We start from the raw sequence: 26799 nt of genomic DNA, 5'->3' as shown, positions 1-26799 counted from the left end.
TAATTAATCAATAAAATCAACTTACAATGTAGTCATATTTAATAGGTTCTAATATACTAGCGTATTTAAATTCATGTTGTTGTTCAATAAAGAAAAATCGTTCCAAAATTATCTCATTTAAATGTTAGAATATTAATTCAATAGTCCAATGTATCGTGTTTTGGTCCTTCTATATCATGTTATACGAACATTATTGTAACTTTTGCCCCGAGTTGTAAAAAATTAGCGTTAAACTTCGTTCATGTTTTCAGGAAGTCTGTAGGGTCAAATCACGAACGTCCGAATTGGATTTGAAATCGCGAATCCCCCCTTTTGATGTACATATCAGTCGATTTTATTTGAATTTTATTCGCGAGCACTAGTCGAGAATTCCCGGAGAAAGAAAAAAAAAAAATGCAAAAATCTCGTAATCGCGGGCAGCGCGGATCGAAGTGTGGCCAATTCCAGTGCGAATTCCAAGCGACTGCGGTTGCGGTTGCGGCGATCCGGTTTCCTTGCGGCCTGGAACGCAAACGCGCCTCTCCGTACAGTGGGCCGCATTAACGAGTACATCAGGTGCGCCAAAGGCGGACAATTGCAGTCGACTTGATATATAGGCTACGGCAGCTCATTATGTACGGACTCGACTCGGTGTCGACTGTCGCGCCATTACCCTACGTAAAGCCAACTCGACCACAGTTTCAATCTAGAAATTCAGATTAACAGTAAGACCGTGATTTACGACGAGCGTTCACGCTGCATACTATGAATATCAAATTAACCGGCTCGAGTGACATTACGAGAACATTGCGAACATCTTTCACGGTGTATTTCTACGTGACGCGAGATCATTAAATACTTTCCAATGAAACGTTCATTCGCGATTAGTGTTCTCTCGACCACTCGAGTTAATTAATTCTCCGCCTGAGTAAGTTAAACATTGGATTAGTATAAGTACTAAATAAAATAAGTACTAAATTGGATTAGAGGTATCACTGCTGCACGCGAAACGCGTGATGCTTGCGCAAACGCGTGGAAAAATGAAATTTGTCATTAATGGAAGTTGAGTGTCCAATGGAAACGTAGTGTCGCTTCATTTTGCTGGTTTTGCACTCCGAGGGCAATGTGAACTTTATTCGCCTGAATGTTCACCAGCGAATTGGTGCAATACATTTTTTTAAAGTGTTTACCACGCGATAAATGCTTTAACATTGAGAACAAAAATTTAGCTGGAGTCAGATGATTCCACTAATGGTTTCAGATAAATTGTAAAGTCCTTTCAAGGAGGCATTTCCCATGGTGCAACAGTTAGCTACTTCGCCGGAATCGACAATTGGATTTCGCCAAGTAAAGTGTTAATGGCGATTCCGGTGGCGATTAAATGTCGAAAAGTTCCTTAGCAGATTAACGCGAAGGCAAATCGAGCGCCCCTCCGACTTCCAAAAGTAATTTCCCGAGAAAATGGAAGCAATTCCCCGAGGTCGAACTTCGGGGGAAATTTCCGCGGTTCGTTAAGTAAAGAAACGGAAACCACTCGGCACAAAGCGGAGTCATCCGTCTTTAAGGGGGATGCAATTAGTCGAGTGTTAAGAGTCTTTCTCGAGTGGCACTTGCGACTCCACTGTCCCAGGAGTGGTGCCAAGACGTTTCGAAAAACGAACAGTCCCTTCGCCGACATTTCCCAGTCGCGATAAATTTCAGGTTCGGACGCACAATATGGCGGAGAAAAAATTCCCACTCGACGGACAGCGTTTCGGAAGCCACGAGTGGTTGGGAGGCAGACCTTAATGAATTTTTAAAAATAAAAAAAATGGCCTGTCGTCGAAGCGAAAGCGAGGCCTCGAGAGGACGGCCGGCTCTCCGAGGACCCGCCGAAGTTATTTTCTTTGTCCGAAGGGGGTAGCAGAAGCGGGGAAAGAAGAGAAAAGAAAAAGACAACGGCAAGAGCTCGAGAAAGAGCAAACGAGAATTCAGGAAAAGGAAAAAGACGGCTCGCGAGAAAAAGAGAGAAGGGGAGTAGTTAAGGCCGAGAGGGAAAAAGAACGACGAAGCCCGGCGAATACGTAGAGAGAAAATTACGAGGGAAAAGTGCCTCGTGCCGAGGAGGGGAGAGAAATTACGGAAAGCGATGGAAATTTCATGCGACGTTCGCGTCCGTAAAGACCGGCGGAACCGCGAGAGGGATTCTTTTCTCTCTCTTTTTTTTAAGGCCATTCGAGAGACGAAAAATGAGAGGACGGAGATGACTCGAGGTAGTTAAGACGAAACGATGAAGGCCCGTCGAGAAAGGAGCTCGAGAGGACGTTCGGCTCCTTCGAGCCTGTACAAGTTCTTTCCTTTGTCCGAAGGAACGAAAGGTGGAGCGAAGAAAAAGAGGACCCGAGAGAAAAAGAAGACGAGGGTAGTTAAGACCGGGAAAGAAAAAAGAGGGCGAAGAGGGCCAATGAGGGTGTTAGAGGGAATCGGGGACTCCTGGCGAGAGGGACGAAGTAGAGAGAGAGAACGACGAAAATGTCAATAACAAATCGGACATCTCGGAGGACCGCGATATCGGGACAGAGGTTTCCATAAAGCCATCCGAGGAGGCGAAAAATAAGAGAAAGAGTGGCTATCCGAGGTAGCCCAGACGGAACTGCAGCGAGAAAGGAACTCGGGAAGACGTTCGGCTCTCTCGGGCCTGCCGAAGTTCTTTTCTTTGTCCGAGAAGGAGCGAGAGACGAAGAAAGGAGAGACGTCTCCCGCCTTGGCGAGAAAGAGAGAGAGAGGCGGTCCAGACGGTAGGAAGGAATGGGAGAGAGGGAACGGTCGGTGAGTAAGTTAAAGGGAATTACCGGGAAGGAGGAGGCGAGCGCCTCCTGACGAGGGGAACGGAACGGAACGGATGGGAAACAATGAAAATAATAAAACCCGAGGGAACGATTGGTTCCGACAGATTGGCCGAGCATCCAATTGAGATTCGATGAATTTATGGATTTCCTAATGCTTCCGGCTCCGTCGGCGTCCTCCTGCCAGGAACACGCCCATCTCCCTGGGGATTTTCAGGATCGCCCGCGAGAGATCGATTCCAGAACGCGCGACGAAGCGGGATAAACCCGAACGTATCGGCATTCCTTCTCGCGGCGAGATTACCGGCCGAAGGGATGTCTACGATACCGACCGGATCACCCGTCCGCGTGCGAACCTATGATAGCTCCCGCCGCGCTGTGTAGATGGCGCGGGGTGAGAGTCGAACCGGATTTCCAGTTCAGGAAATGTGTTCCACGGAGAAAATTGCTGCACGCAGGTCTACGAAGGACGCCTTTCGAACGCTTTTCTGAACTACGATGTTCCTGTGCTACTTATTTACATTATTATTACATGGAGAAACATGTACACCGAACAGAATTATATAAGCAATTTCAGCTCCGGGGGTTTATCAGTGACTTAATTTTTACTTTTGAAATCTGTACTAAGAACCGTCTGAAATTCTGCCGCAAATATATCCGAGTACGGTAACTGATTAACCGAAAATGCCTCGCTAAGTACAGTTGTCATCATCAAGGATTATTCATAATTCTCATACACGCCAGCACTACCTATCCAAAAATAACAAGATGGCGGAACGACCCGTCATATGGTATGTTTGAATCGAGCCTTGTATCAAGTTTCGTTATTTTTCCGGCGAGTAAACGGTTTCGTAATACTTAATGAAAATGGTCTTAATTATCGCCTCGTTATGACACTTCCTGTCATGAAGTGAGTCTCTGTCTCGGCATTTCAGATATCAATGACTTCACGGTACACCTTGCTCTCTATTTTCATGCGGTGCCGTAAGAACTGACTCGGAACGCACCCGCGGCGTGTACGTCCTGCACGCGTGAGGGAGGTAATGGTACACCTGTACGCATCCATCGTCAGTGTACACCCTTACCACCTGCGCAGGTACCATGGTTTCCTCGGTTCCATGTTCAGTAGCCGAATCGCATCCATCGTCAGTGTACACCCTTACCACCTGCGCAGGTACCATGGTTTCCTCGGTACCATGTTCGGTAGCCACACGATAAATAATAATAAGTCCGCGGATGGAAGTGCATGTGGCCACGGAGGTAGGGTATACGCATGATGTACATACGTATACGTCCTCATAACCGTGTACACCCGACCTACACGCGGACGGATTCGTCCTCTCCCGTCACGGTCGATGGACGAACCGTGGGAATATCTGCTGGGGCGCGATGGAACGCACTTCGCAACGGGATTTCCGCGATTTTTCCAGGAAAAAAAAAATACCGTCTGTTCGTTTCCGGCTTTGAAGGATGCCACGAGTAACGACGATTCAGCGTTAACGATAAACCATTAGGCATTGTTAAAGCTTGCTGTCGGCCAGGCAAACACGACCGTGACAACCGACTGTCCCGTAATCGCATCCATTATTCGAGATCAATTCAGTTTCCCGTTTAAACGGTTACGCAATGTCGAAACATGGTTCCAGCGGAAATCCCTCGGTTCTGAGCTATGCGTAAAGCACTTTTTTTTATATTGCGCAATCACGAAATGAAATGAAAATAATTTATTCTCGTTGAGTATAGTATTTCTCCGAAGAATTAGATCTCTCCGGAGATTAGAATCTTGATATACCGTTAGTTGAGTATGTTACATTTGATGATGCATAAATTCGATAAGCACGGAACATCTGCAATCCAGCGAAACGGAGAAAGAGCAAGATACGAGCATATTTCACCTCCTTTTCCCGAGTTAATTTCTCGGATATTTTCTCGCGTGGTTGTCGACCAAGAGAATTAATGAGTCTTCTACTGTGTAAATATAACGATACTTCAATTTCTATTTTTCGTATAGGTTTAAATTGTTTCATCTTTTCTTTTTTTTTTTTGGCGTGATACCTCCAATATCGTTATCGTTAATCTTCATCATGGTGATAAAATGAAATCCCATTGAGCGTGGCGTGTTCAACGATCGTTAATGATCCCTTGTCCTTCACAATTCAAAATTCTTTCCATCGTGTAAATTTTCACTTAAAGCGGAGATTTGCGGTAATAGAGGGTATTAACACCTCCGAGAATGATTCTAATGCTGATTTTGATCCGAGGAAACCAGGGCAGGGACAAGCATGGGCGGTTACCGAGGAAGATGCTAAGAGAGAGATCTCGTCGAAGACGTGTAGCTATGTAGTTTTAGCTCGACGACTACGAGGAGTGCTGCGGCATTACGTATAATGCCTGTCTGACAAGCTACCTTCCTCGTGTTGCGTCGAGTAGTGGAGGTGCGTTCGTGAGCCATCGAGCGAACGCGTGCGCAAGTGCGTGTGCCATTACCGACTAGCTAGCATGGACCGAGGCAATATCGTTCGAAGGCCAACAAATTATTAAAAATATCGATCATCCGCCGGAATGGCAAATAAACCTCGAGGCCGAACGCTGTCCAGTTTCGAACGCCTTAAATTATTTTCCACTTAGCGCATGACATTTCCACCGAGAGAATAATTGAGCTTAAAAGGATTCACCGTACTCTATACAAGTAGACTTTTACCGGTCCCAAATAATTTCGATTGAAGTCGAAAGTACATTGAAGTGACTTAAAACATTCGGAACGTTATGGCTATCGGAATGTTTTATTTAAGTCTAGTTTTCATTTTAGATTTTTTCTTTCATTTTGATACGTGAAGGTACGGATGCACGTGTATGTATAGAAAGGGCGTAAAAGTGGGAGCAAAATGTAAAAGCGCTAAGTTTGCTTTTAAGCGCGCGGTCAACGAAGATTTTTTAACAAGCCTATCGAGAGTATCACGAATACCAGGGAACGTCGGAATAGCCCTTGGGCCAAGAGCTGTCACTTTTTGAAGAGGCTCCAATTATTTCCCACCTATAATACCCGAAGGTAATCGAGTACGTAAAGTGTTTCCAGACGCCTAATGAGGTGTTTCCGAAAGACCCGAAGCTATTCAATGACCACATGATTTAAATCCCGTTTTCCTTTTTTCTCTCACAAGCGTAATCTAATGGCGGTAAAAAGTTGTTAGAAACACGCCTCTACGCGCAAACTGAATAACGTGAAGACGTCAATTCGAGAAGTATTAGTGATCAAAATGTCGATTCTATACGTCCTCCTTCCCAGCTAATACTGCACTCCTACGTGAAAATGATTACTTCTACCATTACGTGACTAATTTAACGACTCGATAACCTTGTCTTTTATACTTCAAAGTTCTAAAGGCCATCGCTGGAGTTACGTATTTGCCGTTGGTTCTTTTTTTCTTTTTTCTTTTTTTAACTTTTACCGCGTGGAGAATTTTTTATTGTCGCACGATGTGCAGAAAGGGCACACTGATAACTTCTGAAGGAAACAATAAGCGCCGCGTTGATTTTTATTTTACCGAAGCGATGCATAAGGAAATAAGATCATGATGTTGAAGGCGGTCCAGATTAACACGAAATGCCGACTGGAGCGAGAGAGAGGCTCTTAGCCGGAGTACCGAGAGAGGGCGAATTAATTTCTCATTCAAATATATGCGAAAGCAGGGAGTGTTTCGCCCCAGGATAATCGAGTGCTCGGTTTGTTCTACCCACCGACCTCCCGCATATTCCATCCAATAATACGCGAGAAGACTATACCAATGTTACATAACCGCAAAATTTGATACGGCATACTCTGTATTCAAAACTGTTCTCACCTATGCATTTAACGTATCGTGCGAGACTAAAACGAAGATGGTTAACTATCTACGTTGCTACACGAGGCGGGTAAAATTCCGACGATACTCGAACCAATCGATTAGAAGTTAACGTCAATTTCAAATAAATGACTATTTCAAAGAAACAATCACTTTCGGTTAAACTGTAAGTCATTTTGTAAAAGAAATAAAAAGTCAAAAAATGAGGAATAATTAATATTCACTTGAATTAAAATCGATTACCATATAAAGGAGAAAACACGTTCAGTAATAAAGTGTGGGACCTTTTTGTTTCCCGTTTTGCCGGATTCGCTATTTATAACAGCAAAGTTTTCGGCTGTGTGAATTTGGAATCTGGTTTGAGGCACAAGCAAAATTAACAGGCTTATTGGAATGTTTCTGTGATGTAGACGTTTGTGACATTTTTTTTGTACAAAAACCGGAGCTACTAAAAAAAAATTATCAAATTTCGAAAATGACCATTTTAACGTTTTCGAGGTTTTGGGAGGCTCTGAATTTTCCTAACATCAGAGAACCCATTAGAGTCGAAAAATCCAAATTTCCAGGATTTCGGAATTTGTTTATCATTTTGATCAGCTCTGGGTTGAAAAAAAGTGCAAACAAACAAAATTCAGCATGACGCAAACGTCTGCATCACAGAAACATTCCAATAAGCCTGTTAATTTTGTTTGTGTCTCAAACTGGATTCCAGTTTCACATAGCTAAAGTTTTCAATGTTACGCGAAACGAGGCTATTTTTATTCGATGTTTATTTTTAAAAAAGAACCTTCGCGTCGATCGTGAAATCCGCGCTAAAGCACTATCACATGACCGATCTCGTGGAGTCTTTGCTCCCATTCCGTACAACTACTTTGTACTATAAATTCAACTATCCGACGAGAGGAAAAATTCGATCGTGCGGCGTGCTGCACGATACCAAACATCGTGCTAAGACTTTACAGTCCAGTCGAGAAAATGCACCGGAATCTCGACTGTAATCTGCCGATGCGTATCGGCCGCATTTGCGAAGTGCAAATTACTTCCATGTGCAGGCGATCATGGAGCGAGATCAGCGTCGACTTCGTGTCGATTCATAAAGGCCGATTCGCCGATTGTTTATCAGTTTGAACGATTAATCGCTCGTGTGAACACTGGTGAGCATGGGGTCAAAACGATCGGCAGGAATCCAATACTATTCAAAGATAGGAAAAAGATAAGATCGGACGAATGAAGAACAGGAGAGTACAAGATAAACGAGCATAAGGACGGGTATACAGAGACGTGATGTACAAAATCATCCTAAAATTGAGTATCTAAACTTGACATTGAATTCATCGACGTGTTAAAAAATGTAACATAAATCAGTTTATATTCAAATTATAAAAAAAAAAAATAACCACGTTTTACTGATATTGATAAAATGACACGTTAGATTTGAACCGATATTCTTTAAGGTTTTTTCATCATTTTCACAATACCGATTCTATCATTAATGCAACATCATTTTTTTCAAGTATATTCACATAAATTTGGACTTCTAAGATAACTCGAACCGCGATTTGGGAAAATAATTTAATCGTGATCTGATCTGATGACCCGATTTGACGTCATTTTAGGGTGGATTGCTAACGGTTAAAGATTGTGGCTAGAACCCACAGAGAACGTCCATTGTAGGAAACCGTTCTCACGGGTTATATTTGTTCGGGACCGGTTCCAATTGGTGCTGGGCAAAATTTTCGAGCCGTAATAGGTCCTCACCTCCTTCAGTTTCGTGCCAAACGATGCCTTCCAGGGTTACCGAGGTACCTGGTTCACATGGTCCCAAACACTCGGGTTCCGTGATGGTCCCCACACTGGTACCGACACACATGTCGGACATGTCCTGAAACACGAGATGCCAATTAGGAAACCGATTTCCAAAAAAATCCAAATACTAATGGCCAATAGTTTTGGTCCCTCAAGTGCTGAGAAGAAAGAACAAAGAACGCATAAAAGGAGAACAACAGTGCTTATGAACAAGGCTACATCATACCACGATAACAGACAGTACGTAAAAAGTGGTATTAAACTATTTCTAATTTTCCCGAATCGGATTTCACGATTTAATCGCACTGCATGTATTTCTGTAGCCAGATACCATTATAGCACAGGTTCGGCTCACAGATGGCTTGCATAACTCAAAACGATTCTATTTGAATCAACTCTGAGCCCGAGACGAAATATGTTAAAACCAGACAGATCGTATCCGCAATTATGACAAATTCTTATAATTAGTAGGTATCGGTCAGATAGGGAACTATACGAAATATAGGTGACGTAAAAGAAAATAATAGTGGCATTAATAACAGGTACTATTACGCTTTAACACTATCGTAAAGTTAATTTACTCCAGCTGGAAAACAAGGTAATTATAAGGTGACAACTGTAACACCTAATAAAGAAAGATCTATTTAATAAAAAGAAAGTCGCTCTGCATTCGGAATCTAATTTTAACCCATCCAAAACCATTGTTCTCTCCTCGAAATTCCCCGAGCCCTGTTCCTCCCGAAAAGATAACTATTGTACCGATTTAGTTTTCAAAGTAAACCTCTCACGTATCTCATCGATTATTAAATAACTTTCGTCTTAAAGTGCGACCTCATTCGCAGTAAATTTTCAAATTTCCGGAAATTTCCCATCGCCTGCCACAAAACGTAGACATCAATCACGAACCCATTATCGCATCCGATCCTCGATCTCTCCACGCGCACCTTCAAGTCTAGTTCGGAAAAGCTCCGCTCGGTGTCGCGAGGGGCGTGTCGTGTCAAAAGTGGCGGACCCAAGAGAGCCGGGGAGAGTGGAACGGGAAAAAGTCGGTGCACTCGAGGGCGAGGGCAAAAGGGCGGTCGATAATTCGATAAAGCCGTCGGGGGTTGCGATCGACGGAGGCCGAGAGCGAAGCCGAGGCTTTCGGCGCGAGGAAGAGGGAGGCCAGGTTGGGCCATCCGACGGCAATTAGTAGAAACCCCTAATTAACGTCCGGCACGTAGTTACGTATCGTTCAGCAGATTCGACGGGATTTATACGCGGGGCGTGCGAGAGCTCCGGTCGGTGAAATCACGCTCGCACCGACTTTACGAGCTCGGCGGAATAAACTTCCTATCGCATCGCAGCTCTGCATTGCTCTCCGTTCATTCGACTGCACGCGCGAGTTGTTGGCGAGTGCAAAGAGAACGCAATGCGAGCGTCACCGCGTGCGAGCGCGAGTGCACCTCGATGCCCTCTCGCCTCCATCGGGAGACCCGAAGCGCGCTCTTTGGGAATTTTCCGTAAATGCAATTCCACGGGCCGTGGAGAACGGAGACCGAGGATTGAATGGGGTTTCGCATTAAACCCAGAAATGCCTTAAAAGGTATTCGGCGCAACTCCCGAGTGTACAGAAAAATCGGAGTAAAAATATCAGGCGGGCCTGTGGTATCTATCCGAGGGTATCAGTTTATTGCACAGAAAGTAACACTCTACTGAATTTCTATGTTTCATTTACAAATACAAGGAGAGTAGGAATTTTTTACGAATTTGAGGACTCTAAACAAATTCGGATGGTGAATAATTGGGGCTGAAAAACCTCTAAATTGTGACATGGAAGAGGTTCCATTAGGTCACTTTAGTAAAAAGTGAGATTTCGCGGTATGGGTTTAATCTATCGCTTGGAAAGTCCCTGGTAGGGTGAAGAAAAGTTCTCTGTAGGTGAGTCTGTTCGGTTGGTGATCAAGTTATTCCGTGATCCACAGGTAAAGACCTCGCTGGCTGTAACTCCTCGCTCGGTGGCCTGTCCATGAATTATGAGTAAAGATGAGAGATGCGAGTGCTTTACGATTACGGCTTCGTATCCGTAGGACGAATCTAACGGCGAGGGATGCAAGAGGTTATGTTAGCGGATTACGGAAAGGGGTAGGCGGCTCGATAAGGGTGATGGAATCGATTGTGATTAAGGAAATACTGGCGATGGCAAAGGTGGCGGAAAATGCAGCGACGGCGGGGAAACTAGTGGGAAAAGTGACTACGGTAACAGAAAGTAGCAACGGTAGCGGACAAGGTGACGACGGGGTCGGAGGAAGAGGAGAAGTGGGAGGAGGAGGTAGCGGAGAATATGACGGCATAGTAGCGATTCGCTCGGGAGGTCGAGATCACAATGGCGATGTGAAATGCAAATGGCAGAGTTTATGCCTGGCTTCCATAATTGCAGAAGCTGCCCGAGTTACATTCCATAATGTACAATGCACACAACAGAGCGTAATCAGTGCTATTCCAGGATGAAACTATTTCACCGTCTCCGGGAGTCGGATGACATACATGCCACGTCGGAAAGAGAAAACGGGAACGGAAAAATTCCGGAGGTCCGAAACATCTCCATTTTTTATACAAACCAATTCATCTAATAGTTTTTCAGGGATTTTCGTTAAGTGGAGAAAAATACATTTTCCCTCTATGAAATTGAACGACTACGATAAGCGGTTGCGACACGTATGCACGTATACATTTCAAGTTCGGGTAAATCACTACAATGGCGTAAGGAGATTAGTACAAGCCTTTGGCGTATCCCTTTCCATGGTTGGTTACTCCAGTGATCCGCCATTCGGCAGCGAGTTCGAAACGGCCAATGGAAACCGATCATGCGCTCGCACGGTCGCGTTTCCTAGAGACCCGAGGCCCTTGCGCATGTGTGCACGCGCACGTGCGCACGTGCGCACGTGGGCGCGCCTCGCAGCTGCGAGGGACAGCCTGGCGTGACCATCGACCATGGACATAGGAGAGAATAGGGTTGGAAGGTCGGAAGGGCGAAAGGAGGCGGGAGGAGAGGTTAACTCTCCACGTGTACTCCGAAAACTCGGAGTCCCTCCCATCCAAGAGGGGCGACCTCCCTCCGGGAGGTGGGTCTCGGTCGTAACTATTTTATGGCCACCCTCGGCAAGCTGGCATTACTTGCTTTTTGAGTTTTACCCACCGTAGAAACAAAAGACGCCAAAGGAGGCAAGATGGCCGACCGTTTAGGTGCTATGACCACTTCCTCACGTCATCTTTATTGACGTCAGTCCTGCTCATTGAATTTTGATGTCACCCCCGAGGAGGAGGCGGAAAATAGATCTACGTCCCCCGATGACGCTTACTATACGTTTATTCATTGAACGACATTTTAATAACTGAACTAAAAATGGAGCGCGTTTTAATGAAGACGTATTTAAACCTTTCGGTGCATTTGGAATGACATAAACGCGACGTTTGTTATTTCCTTGCAATATGTTCACGTATAAACGAAGAAAATATTATGCTGGTGTTATTTGAGGAAAAAATAGTTTTTAAATTATATTAATTGTCTAGAGAGCGGAAACGCGGCAACGTAATAATTATCAAAAACGAATATGTAGGCATTATGTATCGCAACTCAAATAAATGTCGACATCAAGTTGGAAACGTAGTACCTTCCTGTTCGGCGTAGCTGCAGGATTCTACGGGTTTTATTCAAGACCTGGTTTGGCTCACGAGTCAGCAGAAACGAAAATTGAAAGACGTGGTAAATCAACGGAATGCCTTTCGGAAACGCCGTCACAGGAGCTTCCGTATCGATTTGCCGTGCACCCGTGGTTGGTTGCCGGTGGTGTAATATAATGGCGGCGGGACGTTCTGCCGCAACGTAATGGTTATATACCGGCGAGTAATACGTATCGAGTTCGTGTTTTATATTCTCCTTACGTTTTATTTACGAGACTCTCTCGCGCCAACGTAAAGCGCCGAAGTTTTCCGTAATATCGCTCCGCTCTGCCACGGAGAAACTGCGCCCGTTTGCGCCACAGAGTGTCGCCATCGTTGCGACGCCATCATGGCGATCGTCTTCATCGGTACCTCTAAACTTTAGACTCAGCCATAAAATTCACCGACCAGCGATTTACGTTAGCACTTATCCACGAATCGGCGATTTACCGGGGTCCCCAAAAAGAAAGAAAATCTCCGTACCGCAATTCCGTTGATTTAATCGAGAAGATATGGCCCATCAATCACGTTGCTTAATTTTTCGCATTCAGAACGAAGGGGGGGAAAAAAAATAGACACGACCGATTGAAATTCTTTTGCTAGCCAGTCGTCTAGTCGATCCGACAACCGCGGGCGCAGCTTGTAATGAAATTTACTTTAATATCCTGTGATTGATTATCGCGATAAAGGCGTCGATCGCCGATCCGAAAGCCGCGCGGCGAGTCGCGGCGCCGAGCGAGAAAACGCGATTGGTGACTGGACGAGGGCGAGAGAGACGTCGCACTCGGTCATGTAAGAAATCGCACCGCGAGGGAAAGACCGAGACGGAGTCATTGGCGCGAAGAGGGAGAAGAGAGAGAGGGAGAGTGGAAGGAAGGCGCCCCGGGGTAGAGGAGAAAAAGGGCACGGAGGCGTGGAACGAAGGAGAAGCGAGGGCTGTTTCTTAAGGCGGAGAGGGACAGATTTACGGGAACTACCCATGGAGGAAGAAGGAAGGATGTACGAGTCAATCCCGGCTCGCCGGGCTGACAAGGAGGAAACGCGAGTTCCCACAGGATGGACGGAGACGGGGTTACGCCTGTTCCGTCGGGCAGAGAGAGATGAGAAGAAGGAGATGGAAGTTACGAGGGTTCAACCGAAGGTACGGTCGAAGGCTTCCAGCGGTCCCTCGAGCGAGAGCGAGCGAGACGCGAGTATAGCGCCGGCCGTGAGTCAGAGAGAGAAGGAAAGCTTTTGTCGGGCACGGAGAGCCGAGAGACGGTCACGAAAAGAACCACGCAGAATCCGAGCCTCCGGGGGGAGTTCCACCGAGGATTTCCCATGGATTTTCTGTGGACTTGCCATTGTCCGGAATGTGTCTTTCCCGTTGACGTGGAACGACAAAATGCCCCAACATCCATAAGGATTGAAGGAATAAATTGACTCAATCCTGGGGATAACTCAATGTGCAGTTTTTTATATCCACGGGGAGAGGCGTGTGGCATCAAACCGAGGGGTTTAATAATCCCTACAATCATATCCGTCATTCTAAATGAACCTTTGCTCATGATTCAAAGAAATACGAAAATTCTGTAAAACTGAATAAATGAATTTTCAATTTACATTCTGCACTTATATAGTTAAAAAAATGTCGAATTGTTTTGAATTAACTTTATTAAATGTTCTAAACTAAGTGCGGTATCATTTATGTGAAAAGAATTGAAATGAACATTAATTGAATAATTCGTGAATATAACTAAGCCACAAGGACTCAAAAGTTTGGCGGATTCCTATTTTAATTAACATTCTGCATTTACGTAATCAGGATTTATTGACTTCAGCTCTATATCGCTTTCAGCGTATGCCGGTCAAATGAATTTCAATTTAAAACTCTCTTCCATGGGAGAAAAGGCACATACTTACGCCATCTAAATCAATTGGCATTAATCACGTAACGGTTGCGGAAATACGGAGCGTTACGGTAAATCTATTTTTAGAGTTAATTACGATACTGAATGGCAAAACACTACAAGCTGCGAGCGTCATGACATATAATTCCGTCCGTCGTGTAGCAACCGCTATTAAAAACAGGCAGTAGTAAAAATATCCGTACTCCACCGTGCCACAATCCCCGACATTTACTCCTACGTGTGGAGTGCGGTCGGTCCGATGCTTTCCCCCGTCGTGTAGATTTCACGGTCGATTGAATCGTTCGGAATGGATCAGAGAAACGAATCGATGCACACGTCGCCGAGCGGCGTGACCGCGGTATCTCGCAGAAAATCCGCTAAACACCATATATTAACCGCGGCGATTTTCACCGACCACCCGGTACGCGGAAGAAGAGGGAACCTCGAGAGAGACACCAGGGGTGCGAGAGAAACGACTCTGCTTCCTCGCCCGAGAGTCGGAAAAGGACGGCCAGTTTACCGAGGAACGGGAGAGCCTTCACAGAAACCACCTAAGAGAAAAAGAGAACGAGGCAAGGAAGGCCGCAAGACCGAGTCGCACCATGAGCGCGTGAGAGACGGAATTTCGCACGCCACGATGGAATCCCACAAGAGCAAGGAAGACAAAGTCGGCAGTAGGGTACATGAAAGCGAGAGAGAGAGAGGGACGAAGCTTTTCTCTCTCTCTTTTTCCTCTTTCCTTGGCGCAATCCTCGGTACAAGATGGATAGAACGACGGAGAAGAGGACTGCGAGGAAAGAAAGTGTTCCTATACTCGCCATGAGTGCGAGAAAGACCATGCTATACGGCATTACGTGAGCGCAAAGAGGACGGAGCTACCGTCTTCGCTATAGGGGCAGAGGAGCGAATCGGGCATCCCTCTCTCGCGCGACTCCTATCCGTGAGCGAGACGAAGAGGGTGGAGGCTACACAATATCAGCCTCCGCCGTGAACAAGAGGACGAGGAAGAGCGGGAGAGTGATAAAGGGAGTGAGAAAACCTCTAGGCAGCCATGTTGCCTCTCATGAATATATTCATGGACGATGGCTGCATATGTAGGCACCGACACTACCAGGGGGTGCGCACGGGCGCGACGAAGGGGGCTCCGGGGTAGCCAGTTAACAAGTAACACTGTATACGGTACGTTAACTACAAGCAGAGCTCGGTACTGAACTTTTAGCATAATTGCCTTAACTTTAAGGCCTCGGCTTAAAGCGCCGCTTCGTATTCCGGGGAGCGTCGCGCGACCCTGTAAGCGTCGCGACGCGCGAATCGCGCCGAGGTGAATGGGCCGACTCGGGGGAGGGAAAATCGATTCGAGTCTAAGCAAGTGCACTACTTACTAGTCGGCGGCGCTTAACGCTTAAAAGTACACGGGCGAGTACTCCGGGGATTAAGCAGTTCGCTGATAACGCCCGAAGCGCGCTAATTGAAAGCTGGCTCGACCGAGATTCGCTTCGGGGATTAGCCCTCCAGAGATTGCGGAGATTAATTGACAAAAACCACGAGGGATGAATCTCCTCGTGGAACAAATGCGACGCTAATGGAGACTCGCGCGAGCCTAATTGCGCAGCCGTCTTGTCACTTCCGGCGACATCAACGAGATCCGTTTTATTATTACGTAACGCGAACAGCACTACCCTCACTTTTAAAACCTGACACGGTACCGGAGTGTCGGATGTTACCGACGAACCATGACTATTTCTATCCCGCGTTATGATAATCGGTCACGATGAGAGGCCGAAACGATGCCTCGCATCCGAGGACTTCGATAAGATGCCCCATCACCGTGGCAATCGCGATGCTACTTGCTACATTATTATCCGACACGAACCCCGACCATTTCCCTTCCCGTGTTCTATTGCGTTAGGATAATCGTTATCGCGATCGATCGTCAATGTCAAAATGGCGTTTCCCATTCCAGCGAGCGAATCGCGGTTCGAGGGTTCGCGCAGAGTTCCGACATGAATCTACGACGGGAGGAATCGATTCGACTCTGCATATTTGCGTAAGTTTAACCGAGCAACGTCTTGCTGTTTCACCACTACGGTGACTTCGACACGATGCACCGTCGTTGTAGCCATCGTAATGCTACTCGCTGTATTATTACCTTCCAGGAACCGTGATTATTTCCATTCCCGTGTACTCTCGCGTTAGGCAAAACTCCGCTTCGCATTCCAGGTAGCGAATCGGAATGGTGACGTAAATGACCGTAGCAATCGATCCGATAGCATCGCCGATGCGAATTGCGATGAGAGGCCAAAACGGCGCCTCTCGTTCCTACGAGCTTCGATAAGATGCGTCGATCGCGACGCTGTCTGCTCCATTATAACCTTCCACAAATCGTAATTACTTTCACGGCAGCATAACAACGAATAACTTGCATAGATTTCAATAAAGAATTTCATAAAAATTTGTGTTGCTAATTGAAACGTGTCTTAATATGCGGCAAAAACCCCGGCACTGTAGGTTTGATAGTTTTCGCAAAATTAATTCCTAAAAATTATTTAAAAAACAAGTCTCTAGACGATAATACCCCCTTAATCACGATCGGTCGCGTCGGGGAGGAAAATCGACGCTTCGCATTCCGGATTGCGAATCGCGCCGAGGGGCGACGTGATTCCAGGTTCCGAGGTGAATGGGCGCGTAGGAATCGATTCGGCTCGGCGCGTTAAACGGCAGGGCCTACGTAAGCGCGACCGGCTACTTACGCCCGGCGATACCGGCCGTTTAAACGTCTCCGTTAAACGCGCGCCCGACGGTTTAACCGGTAATAGGTTTGGCGAATAAAGGGGGGAGAGAGAAACGAGCGACGCCGTAATCGCCGTCTAGGCGCGCTAAGCGCTAATGCGAGCCCCGCAAAGCACGGAGAGATTTTCAAACGGTACACTCTTAACTCCTGAACATGAGAAATCTCCCGTAGAAGTGTTCCGCGCGAAACTCGCTCCGAAATGGCGGAGCGAAGCGATTCCGTCTATGGCTAACTTAGGCAAAGAATTCCTTTGCGCAAGGTTCTCGTTATAGAAAGAAACGCGCGAGGTGTTCGCGATGGATTCCGTGGATTGAAAATAAACTCGTTTAAGGGAAACGGTTGTAACCACCGATCATTTCCCATGGGAATTATTTTCCAATCGATTAACAAGGTTAGGGCATTAAATTAGTTAAGACCGAGGGTACCGGACGACAGATACGCTGAGATAAAAAAAAAAAATATACATTGTATCAAAAGATGCTTTCCTTGAATTAGTACCGAAGAATAATTATTTAACTCGAGTAAAGTCAAAGAAATTGTAAATTCGAGAGAGAGAGAGAGAGAGAAAAAAAACGTTGCATCCAATTTATTCAAGTTTGGGTCTAATCATTATTCTTTGAATTAACTCAATATATACTCAATACCTCTTCGATGCTGTTTCCAATTTTTCTTGGCAATTTGAACGAGTCGACGTCCGCCGGTTTTCGAGTAGCACCCAGACGAATCCAACAGGTTCGAGGTGAACCGGCGAATCCGATCGACCGGTATCGTTTCCTCTCTTTCGCGCTTCCGGGAGACGCGTCGTGCGCTCTCTCTCTCTCTCTCGCTTCGCCTCCCGTTCTCCCGCAAGCGTAAACGCCGGGCGCGAGTAATGGCGGCGCGCGCACTCGACAGGAATAGCCGCGGAAACGAGCTGCCGTCACGGCGGAATTTACCGCGGAATAACCGCAAGAAGAGACACGCCGGTACGACCCTCCGAGACCCGGCGGAGGATTTAACGCACGCAACATGAAAGCGCGACGTAAAAGCGGTCGCATCGGCGCGAAAAATCCGGACAATTAAATTCGGGACCTCCGCGAACATCATTAAGCGCGAATCAAGGGAAAAATACGAAACGTCCAGGCCGAAGGGTTCCGAAATTCCTTTTAATTTTCAGCTCTTCGAAAAATGCGGCCGATTACGGGTCGCGTAAAAGTCCCATAAAACCGGGAAGCCGTAACTTCCGATCTTGCAACTTCGGGGTCGTTCACGGTGAACATTTTTATAGGACAAAAAGTAAGCTCCGGCTAAAACGTTATTTGCGCACGGATAAGATTTCCGCGCAAGAAGTTTTACGGGCCCGCATTTATGATCCGTTTCGCTCTGGGTTGTATTTTGGTGGGCGACATTGCATACCTATGGAACATGTTTGCAGGTCAAAATCAATGGACAAGATTTTCCCGCAAGGGGTTTTATGGGATCCACTTACGTCCTGGTTCTCTCTTAATCATATTTCGCCTCCACTATCGCTATTATCTCCAACGACGCAAAATTGCCAGGAGTCGGTTAACCCCTCTTCTCGCGAGTTAAAGGACATTATCGAGTTTTCCACGTTGTCATTTTAACGTCAGCCGTGACAAATTGTCCGGCACTTCCGGCGAAACTCGACTCCGATTTGTATTCCTCGGGCGTCGATAAACGACGAAGAACTGCTCATCGCGGGGAAAGATCGATTCCGCGAATCGATCAGCCTCCGCCACTGGCTCCTTCGGCGTCATTTTCTTAAGGAACTTGTCCTCCTTAACGCGATTTTATCGCGCTGCCATCTCGATCGCGCTTTAACCGGCGGCCATTACCCGCGTAACTGCCTCTAATTAGAATCGACTAACATCCCGATTTCCGACAGGACGGTTCTTCCGCGACATCTTACTCTTAGATGTACGATCGAGTTCCCTCATGGCAACCGCACATCCGGTCGATCGGCCGATTCTCGTCGCACTCGGAATAATTTGCATTCGATTAACCGGATAAATAATATGACCACTTCCAGGCACGTTCGTAGCGATATGTAAATTGAAGACTCCTAGAGAAGCAGCCTGGGGACTTAAATACCTGGATTGAGATCAATGCGGAATAACGACTCCTCTAAATCAAGCTTTACTCCCCTCGGCCGCTAATGCACGGGCCGAAAATCAATTGATTTAAACTATCTCGATTAGATCGACTAAACTCTGCGTCACTCGAGCGCGAGCCATGGTTAATTGAAATAAAATGCACGGAAAATGTTGTTTGACCAATCGCGCGATAGTTAAATCAGATAAGGGGGGCGTTGTCACGGTCTGTCAACCGAGTCATTTACTCCGTGGCTGAATATTTAATTCAAACGTCATTTGACTGAGTTTCGCTGATTTTATGAAGGGTCGTCGAATCGGGTCCAGCTGGCCTACGTGGGATCGGTATCACTTATCTATGAAGCATGGCTACTTAAGGTTTCGGACAACTCCTTCTAGTAATTGTAAAAATTTTAAACGATTACGCCGCCGTTAAACTTGCACGACAAAGAGCCATGCATTACTTGAGGAGTCTCTTTTAACGTTTCAAAATTTATAGCGAACGAAGCCCGAGAGAATGGAGGAGCATTCCGCACCAGAGATGACGCCGGGGACCATAATGGCCGCGGCTCCCGGAGGATATCCCAGCAACAACGCGACACATTACGGGGAAGGAAGGTGGCACAGCTGGTTGATTGGTCGGCGAGCCGGCAAATTGCGAGGAAAAGCCAATCTTGGCGAGCCTCTCTTCGTCTCTCCCATTATCGGGGCATGCCGGCAGACGGCGGCGAGGGATCGAGAGGAATCCTCCGGGAGGCTGCGCCATCTACAGGGAGGACCGGAATCGACCGACTCCCAGCTACCGGCTCCTAATCGATGCCCCGTGTTCAGCTTGTACCTTTCGTGCGCAACCTGCGCCCCAAACGGACGACCAAATTATTCCGACAAATATAACCTTACAATATTATCAACATCGTTGGAATAAGTTACGTCTATACTCGCCCGAAAAACGGCCACGACTTTTAGAATTGATGCAACGAAACCCCGTAAGCGAAGAAATTGTAAGATGCATCGGGTTGGCTAAAACGTCTAACGATGTAATTTAAAAATGCGTTATTCGTTACGATTTCAATTGATACGATATATTCCGCATTTTTATTCTACGAGTTTTTCTTATAACATTTTAGAAATGCGTGTATAAAGTGTCGCAGGATTTTCTAGCCAGCCCAGGAGAAAAATGGAGAGAATTGCGGTTAGTTAAGACGTTAAGTCCTGGGTGGTGCAGCCTTGTAATACTTTTTTTTACAATGTATCGAGCACGGCGCTACTCTCGATAATGACATATTTTCGTTCTCGGTCGTCCGGCCAGTGGTCGATAGATCATTAACCGCGACTCTCGACTCTGTCCCAGAACGTCCATCTCGTTCGAAGGAACTTGCCGGAAGACTCGGCGGGGAAAGAGGTTAGGTTACTCCCAGCGCTCGGCAGGAATTGAAATGGTAGCCGGCGGATTCGTTAACTGCCGGCCAATTACAAGAAAAACCGGCCTTTGTTACCGGGAGCGCATTACAGCAATCAACTTTAATGGAAGCAATAAAATGCAGGTGCCAGTACGGCGCATTCTCCTCTCGTAGCCGCAGAGTGGACCCGTAAGCTGCGCGCCCATTGGCGTAACGATGGCGAGAATGCGACACCGTTTTGCCGTCTTTTCACATGAGCCCTGGCCGGTAATTGAACGTCGAGAGTACGTACGAAAGTCACCACGGAAGCCTTCCTACTTTTAGAATTAAGGGGTTATATGCATTTGTCATAGGCGAAATTCAAGAATTATTTTTCACAACTAAAATGCATTTTTTAATCGAAAACAGAGCGTGATTTCATAGTACAATTATTGAACTTGATGTATAATTTTTTTCTTTGTCAAGAAATATTAAAAAATTGTCGAAGTACAGTAATTCCCCGAGAAAGTTTTTTTAGTTGCGGCGATCACGATATCTCAAAAAGTATTTCACATGAACGGCTTCAAATTTGTAGGGCTCATTCTAGACATGGAGGACTGCTGAATGAAGGATTTTTCGAAATTCCGATTTTTACTAAAATGGCAGGGGTTTTACTGAAAGATCACTTTCTTGTCTTATAACATTTTCGTTTATCCTGAATAAAACAGCAAGTTTTCATAGAAAAGAAGAATCCTTCGTTCATTCAGCAGTCCTGCAGATGTAGAGTGAGCCCTAAAAATGTGAAGCCGATCGGTGAAATACTTTTAGAGATATCCGTAGTCACCGCAAAAAAAAAAACGAAACTTTTTCAGAGAATTGCGGTACCTCGCCAATTTTTAAATATATCTTGACAACAAAATTATATATTAAGTTCAATAATTGTACTATGAAATCACGTTCCGATTTCGATTAAAAAATGCATTTTAGTTATGAAAAAAAAATCCTTGAATTTCGCCTATGACAACTGTATATAACCCCTTAATTAATTTCAATTAAAATCGCTGCCACTCGGTAATGTACCGCTTTCGGGTCCAAACGAAAGTGAATAAAATTATCTCTCCCCCGGAACCACTGACAACCATCCCACCTCGAGGTAACCTACTTAACGCGAATCGCCCAAAATCTCAACGAATTAGAAACGCGTTTCAACGAAGGACCGGAACTTCTGGAAGAATCAAGAGATTCGTATCTTCGATCGATCGTCCCGACGTACGTAAGTCCTCGACCTCGGCCCAGTAGCGAGTGTGTTATAAATATACATTTGCAGGAAAAGAACCAGACGAACCGGACGGAAATTCCTCAGTCTTCGAGCAAATTAGTCCACGGCCGACAAATAATTATTTTCAAATGAGCGGATAAACGGCTCCCTGAATCAAGGAGATAAGATCGGAACACCGATGGCCTATCTCCCGGGGAACCTCTCCCCGCGGAGTGAGAAACACCCTGGAAGATCTCTCTCGGGTGACTCCGAAACGACTACCGTGAGCGTTATCCAGCATTCCGTGTGCTAACAAATCGCCAACCGAAGCCATTAAAAAAGCCGAGTGCCGCGCGAGAAGCTCTAAAAAGCCCCGTATAACGTTGCTTTCTCCTCCGCCGCGGCGCCCGTAACGTCGCCCGATTAGATTAGCTTTACGGCGGAAAAATGCCTAATGGGAAAATAAAAAATCCTTTTCGCGTGGCGTTACGACCACCGCGTAAAAGTCTCTCGCACGAGAGAGAAAGAGACAGAGAGAGAGGCAGGGGAAGAGTTATTTGCGGGAATAATTTCTGAAATCTAACGGCGAAGACTTCGCGAGCGAATAAGGACACGAGGCTGTTTGACGAGCCTGGGAGCCACCGCGCATACCGCGATGGCCGTCGTCCTCGAACGACAGTAAATCGGGAATTTAACGACCCGAGCGAACGCACGCACGGATATCGCGGATGTGCGCGAAGACGCGGCCGCATTGCCGCAGGTTCACGGTCGATTGTGCGATGCGTTCACCTGCGGGTTAGCCGAAGAGAGAAACCCGAAATGGCGATCCGAGGTGGACCCGGCGCGGCTTCTTCTTTCGCGGACGTCGCTGTGCGCCAACAATGGAAGCCGTAAGGGCGAGGACGAGGTACGCGATTATTAAATGCCACGGAATTTGAAGGAGCGTTAAGAGTCGAGAGTGGAATTGAAAACCGTTCGTACGGAGTGTTGAATCATCTGATTGGAGTGAGGCGGCCTGAAGAACATTTGAGCAACATTTGGCCATGGACAATGCGAGGCACTCTTTCTCGAAGGAGCGTCCTGCACGTGGTTAGAAAATAGTTAAAGAAAGGACTCGGAATTTATGACCCCGATCAGGGGGGTCTTCAAAGTGGCCACTTCAGGGTCTGCCATGGCGACGCATTTCCAAAAGGGTATCGTATGGCTAACAGACATCGCGGACTTTCTCCAGGATTCGAGGAAGTCTGGGCCGACCTGGAGAAACGAACCTTTGGGAAATGCTATCCTAAAGTTAACCAATCAGGGCTCAGCATCCCAAGTACATCCCCTCCTAGGTTTCGACAGAGGAAAGGGAAGAAAGTGCATCGAGAATGCAACTTTCCATATTTTTTAAGTTTCAGACTCAACTAGGACTTCGAACAATTCGGATGTTTTCAAAAGGCGCAAACACAGAGCGAGGGAAATATATACGTGTTCCAATATCGCGATTCGAAAAATTACACGTATCGGTATCATCGCAGGTTTATGAATCGAGGGTACGCGTTCCCGTAGGCTGTAACAGAAGGAACTTAAAATGGCGGCGCCAATGCGGCCTCGTCTTTGGGGATCGCCGCTGGTGGTGCTAACAATGGTCTCTGGATATCGGTGGAGTGGAGATGCGCGATTGCTAAATGCCGGAGAATTTAAGGGAGCAAAAGGCAGACCGTCAAGGCTCAAAGTAAAAACCCTCCACCGGAGAAGAGTTGGTACATAATTGCTCCCGCTTCTCAAACGAGGCCTCTTTCTTTTTTCCCACGTGCAAGATCCGCAGGCAAAAGTGCGGCGGCGATTTCATAGCTTGGCGAGCGAATTACTCGCGAGTACAGCTTTTCGGCTCTAAATAAGGACGGTTGGTTCCTTTCCCGGTGAGTTTCAGTCACGCATGCCAAGATGGCTTCGCGGTCGAGGTACAATAAATCGAGATTTTAACGACACGAGGGAATACGTGTGCGTTCTCGTGCACGTGTTCACGTACATTCCCGCAAGGGACGGTAACGCCAATCGACGTTGCAGCGAGGCTTGCAGTGGATTACAATGTATTCACCTACGATCACGGCGACGAGAGGTGTTCGATGACGCGCGTCAAGGTGGACACCAACGTCCGTCATTGAAAAACGCCGCTGGTGGCTCCAGCTCCTGACGCCGTCAGCTACAGGACGCAGATATGCGTTTATTAAATATTCCGGAGTCGCAAGGGGTCCAAAGAATTCGGAACATTCGTTAAGATGGCATGTGAAGGTCGCTGTCCTCGAAAAGGTTTAAAATGGCCCGTATTCTACATATCGAAGGTTCTCCTCCAATGAATTTTAGTTGAGCATCCCATGATGGTTTCGCGGTGGAGGTGCAGCAGATCTAAATTTTAATGACCACAGTGGACCCTCGGAGAAGCGTGGAAGCGCTGGTCAACCTCACCATAGGGTATCCGATGAATTATAGAACCCGCGACCGAGGCGAAGAGAAGTGCCCCAGGACGCTCTTCAAGGTGGACGCCAATGGAGGTGTACCTTTTCGGAATGCCGCCGATGGGTAGCAACAATTGACGCTGCCAGGCACAGGAGGCAGATACGCGTTTATTAAATGCCCCCGAGCGAGGGAGACCAAAGTAGAGAGCATTCGCCGAGGAGGATGGTATATGAAGACCGCTGCCCTCGGGAGAGATCAAAGTTACCGATATTTTACCGACCGGAGGGCAATTCCGCCGCGGCGAAGAATTCCAGCTATTCCTGGCTTACACGGCGCCCCTACGAGCCAAGACTCCCGTCGGCCGCTCTGATACCACCGGGAAGTGATAATACATCAGACGCGAAACGGGCGCACCGATAGGCGAGCGCATACCCGTAATCCAGCAAAGTGCGCCATTATATTAAATATTACGAAATCGCGGAGCTGCCAGGATCGACCCTAATGAATAATTCAATTACCGGAAGCTGGCTCCCGGATTAACGTTCGCCAGGAATGGCGGAACAACGGTGGAGCCGATGTTCACGGCTTTGAAGGGGCCGACGTCGAGACGACGACGCGTCTATGCTGGGAATATCAATGTCATCGTAAGTTCGATAATTCGCGACGACCTCTCGGAAAGTTTATCCCCCGCAAAATATCATTCGTGCGAGTTTTCACGTGATAATTAATGTAATCAATTGACTAATCCGTGAATCTCCGGGTGCCCTGATCTCGTGGTTTCCGAGCGGAAATGAGGACGTTGTTAAACTAAATATGATAAAATCGCGAGGTTGGCAAGATCGACTCTAATAAATAATTCAGTTACGAGAAACTGGGTCTAGCCTGGTACTCAGCTTTCTCGTCGTTTACTAGAAGTGGCTCAATATCGAAGAAATTGGTTATCAGTTTGAAGAAGAACAGACATTAAATCGGTAGCGTGTCAAAGCTTTGGCAATGAACAGCGATTAGCGTTCGGTCGTCTATTTACTCTGGAAATTTGTCGCCGTATTAGTACCCGTAATGCGAGCTTTACCCGACAATTAGTACGTCTAATTAATCCGCGCGTGTACTCGATCCGCGGGGAAAATAAGTGCGCCTGATTACGGTGGCGCTCTATAACCCCTGATAACGAGTAAAACGGGAAAAAGAAAGGAGGAAACTGACGAAAAACGAATCATTTAATGCGCGTTCCCTCCCGGAGCCGAAATTAATTCCGATCAGGGGGAAATGACACGGTGTCAATATAATCCGCAGGTGTTTAAATGTTAATCCGACGGTGCATTTACCCTGCGAGAATATTAAACTGCTCTTACGGTCCCACGTGGGAGTCGTCTACAGCGCCCACACTTACACTCGTCGAATCACACCTTCGCTTTCGAAAGCAAAGGTAATGAAAATGTCGGCTGTTAACGAAAGTTTACGACCCCCCCTCGCCATTCCCCCCGACCAGGCTACTTTTGCGGCTCTCTTTTACGGCCGAGCGGCGACCGAGCGGCTCGAAAATAAACGCCAAAGCCGCGATCGAAGCTTCGCGGAAGCTTTTTCGATTTGCCGCTTTCATGCGAGCTTAATGCGTCCGCTCGCGGAAAGGATGCGGCTCGTGTTTCGCCCGTTCCGTGAATCGGCCTGATTCACGCGTTAACCCCGCGTTTTGGTTGCGGAATGAAAAACGAACGAGGTCGTTCACGCGGTAACGAGTGGAGCACGACAAATGTGTGTTTAAGGCAGTTCGTAAGCGGGCATTAGCGCGCAGGTTTCTGTCCCAGAATTCGTTTCCCACTATTTATATCAGATCGGCCCCGGCAATTATCGGAAACGCTAACGTACGTATATCCGACTCAGCGCACGATTTGTTGGGAAATGATATAACCGTTTGACAGAGACGTACGCGAGACTTTCTAATGACATTACCGTGTTTCACGTGACAAGTTGTGACGCTAATTTCTTTTTCAGGGACCGGGTCTAGGTAGGAATTATTTTTCTTCACCGTGTTCCATGAAATCGATGAAGTTTCTTTTTTTTTTTTCTTCTTTCAGTCAACGCGAGGTCCCTCATTTACATAATCGAGTTTTAAAGTTTCATACAATTCCTTGCATTATCTGTGAGAGAGAGAGAGAGAAAAAAAAGAACCGTGAATATATTAGGTAATTCATTTGGAGTGAGATTTCAATTCCCATCGTCAAAGGGTGAAATATCTTCAATATTCATAAATTCAATTTCGTGGAACGCTGGTCGCAGCTAATCCCACGAAATGTCGGTCACGTATAGGTACAGTGATATACCGGGACGACCAGGAAATTGATTACAACGTAATTGGAATATCGACGGCATAGACTCCGTGTACTTGGCTAATAACTGCTCCGTTTAATTGGCTCCGGTGCATCGGCCTTTCGAACTCAGTTTGTTGCTCCTTTTTACCGATCGTTTTTCCCCCCCAGCTCCGAGAAGTTATCGTTAAAACGGATTACCGATTGCGCCGCAGCCTCGCCAATAAGGCTTATATCAAGGCTACGAGCCAATGTTTCCTCCCGGCACTAAATAAATCCGTCTAAATCAATCCCTACACCGATAATTCCGATATCGTAATTATCCTTCGACTGGTAACCACGGTGGAAAATCGAGACCTAGAGAGCACCACCAAGAATCGATCGACTCGATATTTGGGCAGACGTCCAACCGATAACTAATTACTCCCGTGATTCGCCATTCGCAGCGCGTCACGGGCATCTCTGGGTCTGATATCTTTCGCCATCCTCT

General features: G+C 46.6%; 1 protein-coding gene across 1 annotated transcript in view; it reads right to left on the bottom strand.

The window, feature by feature from the left end:
* Positions 1-26799, bottom strand: part of LOC105697225 (zinc finger protein 608) — a 69288-nt gene that overhangs the window by 18644 nt on the left and 23845 nt on the right. The window contains exon 3 of the mRNA XM_012420355.2: positions 8405-8528. Coding sequence (XP_012275778.1) covers positions 8405-8528 — 124 coding nt within the window. The remainder of the gene's footprint in view (positions 1-8404; positions 8529-26799) is intronic.

Source organism: Orussus abietinus, unplaced genomic scaffold, assembly GCF_000612105.2.
Source record: "Orussus abietinus isolate OABI.00-Male unplaced genomic scaffold, Oabi_2.0 scaffold74, whole genome shotgun sequence".
Classification (NCBI taxonomy): domain Eukaryota; kingdom Metazoa; phylum Arthropoda; class Insecta; order Hymenoptera; family Orussidae; genus Orussus; species Orussus abietinus.
Note: the sequence above shows the minus strand (reverse complement) of the source record. Positions and strands in the feature narration are given on the sequence as shown.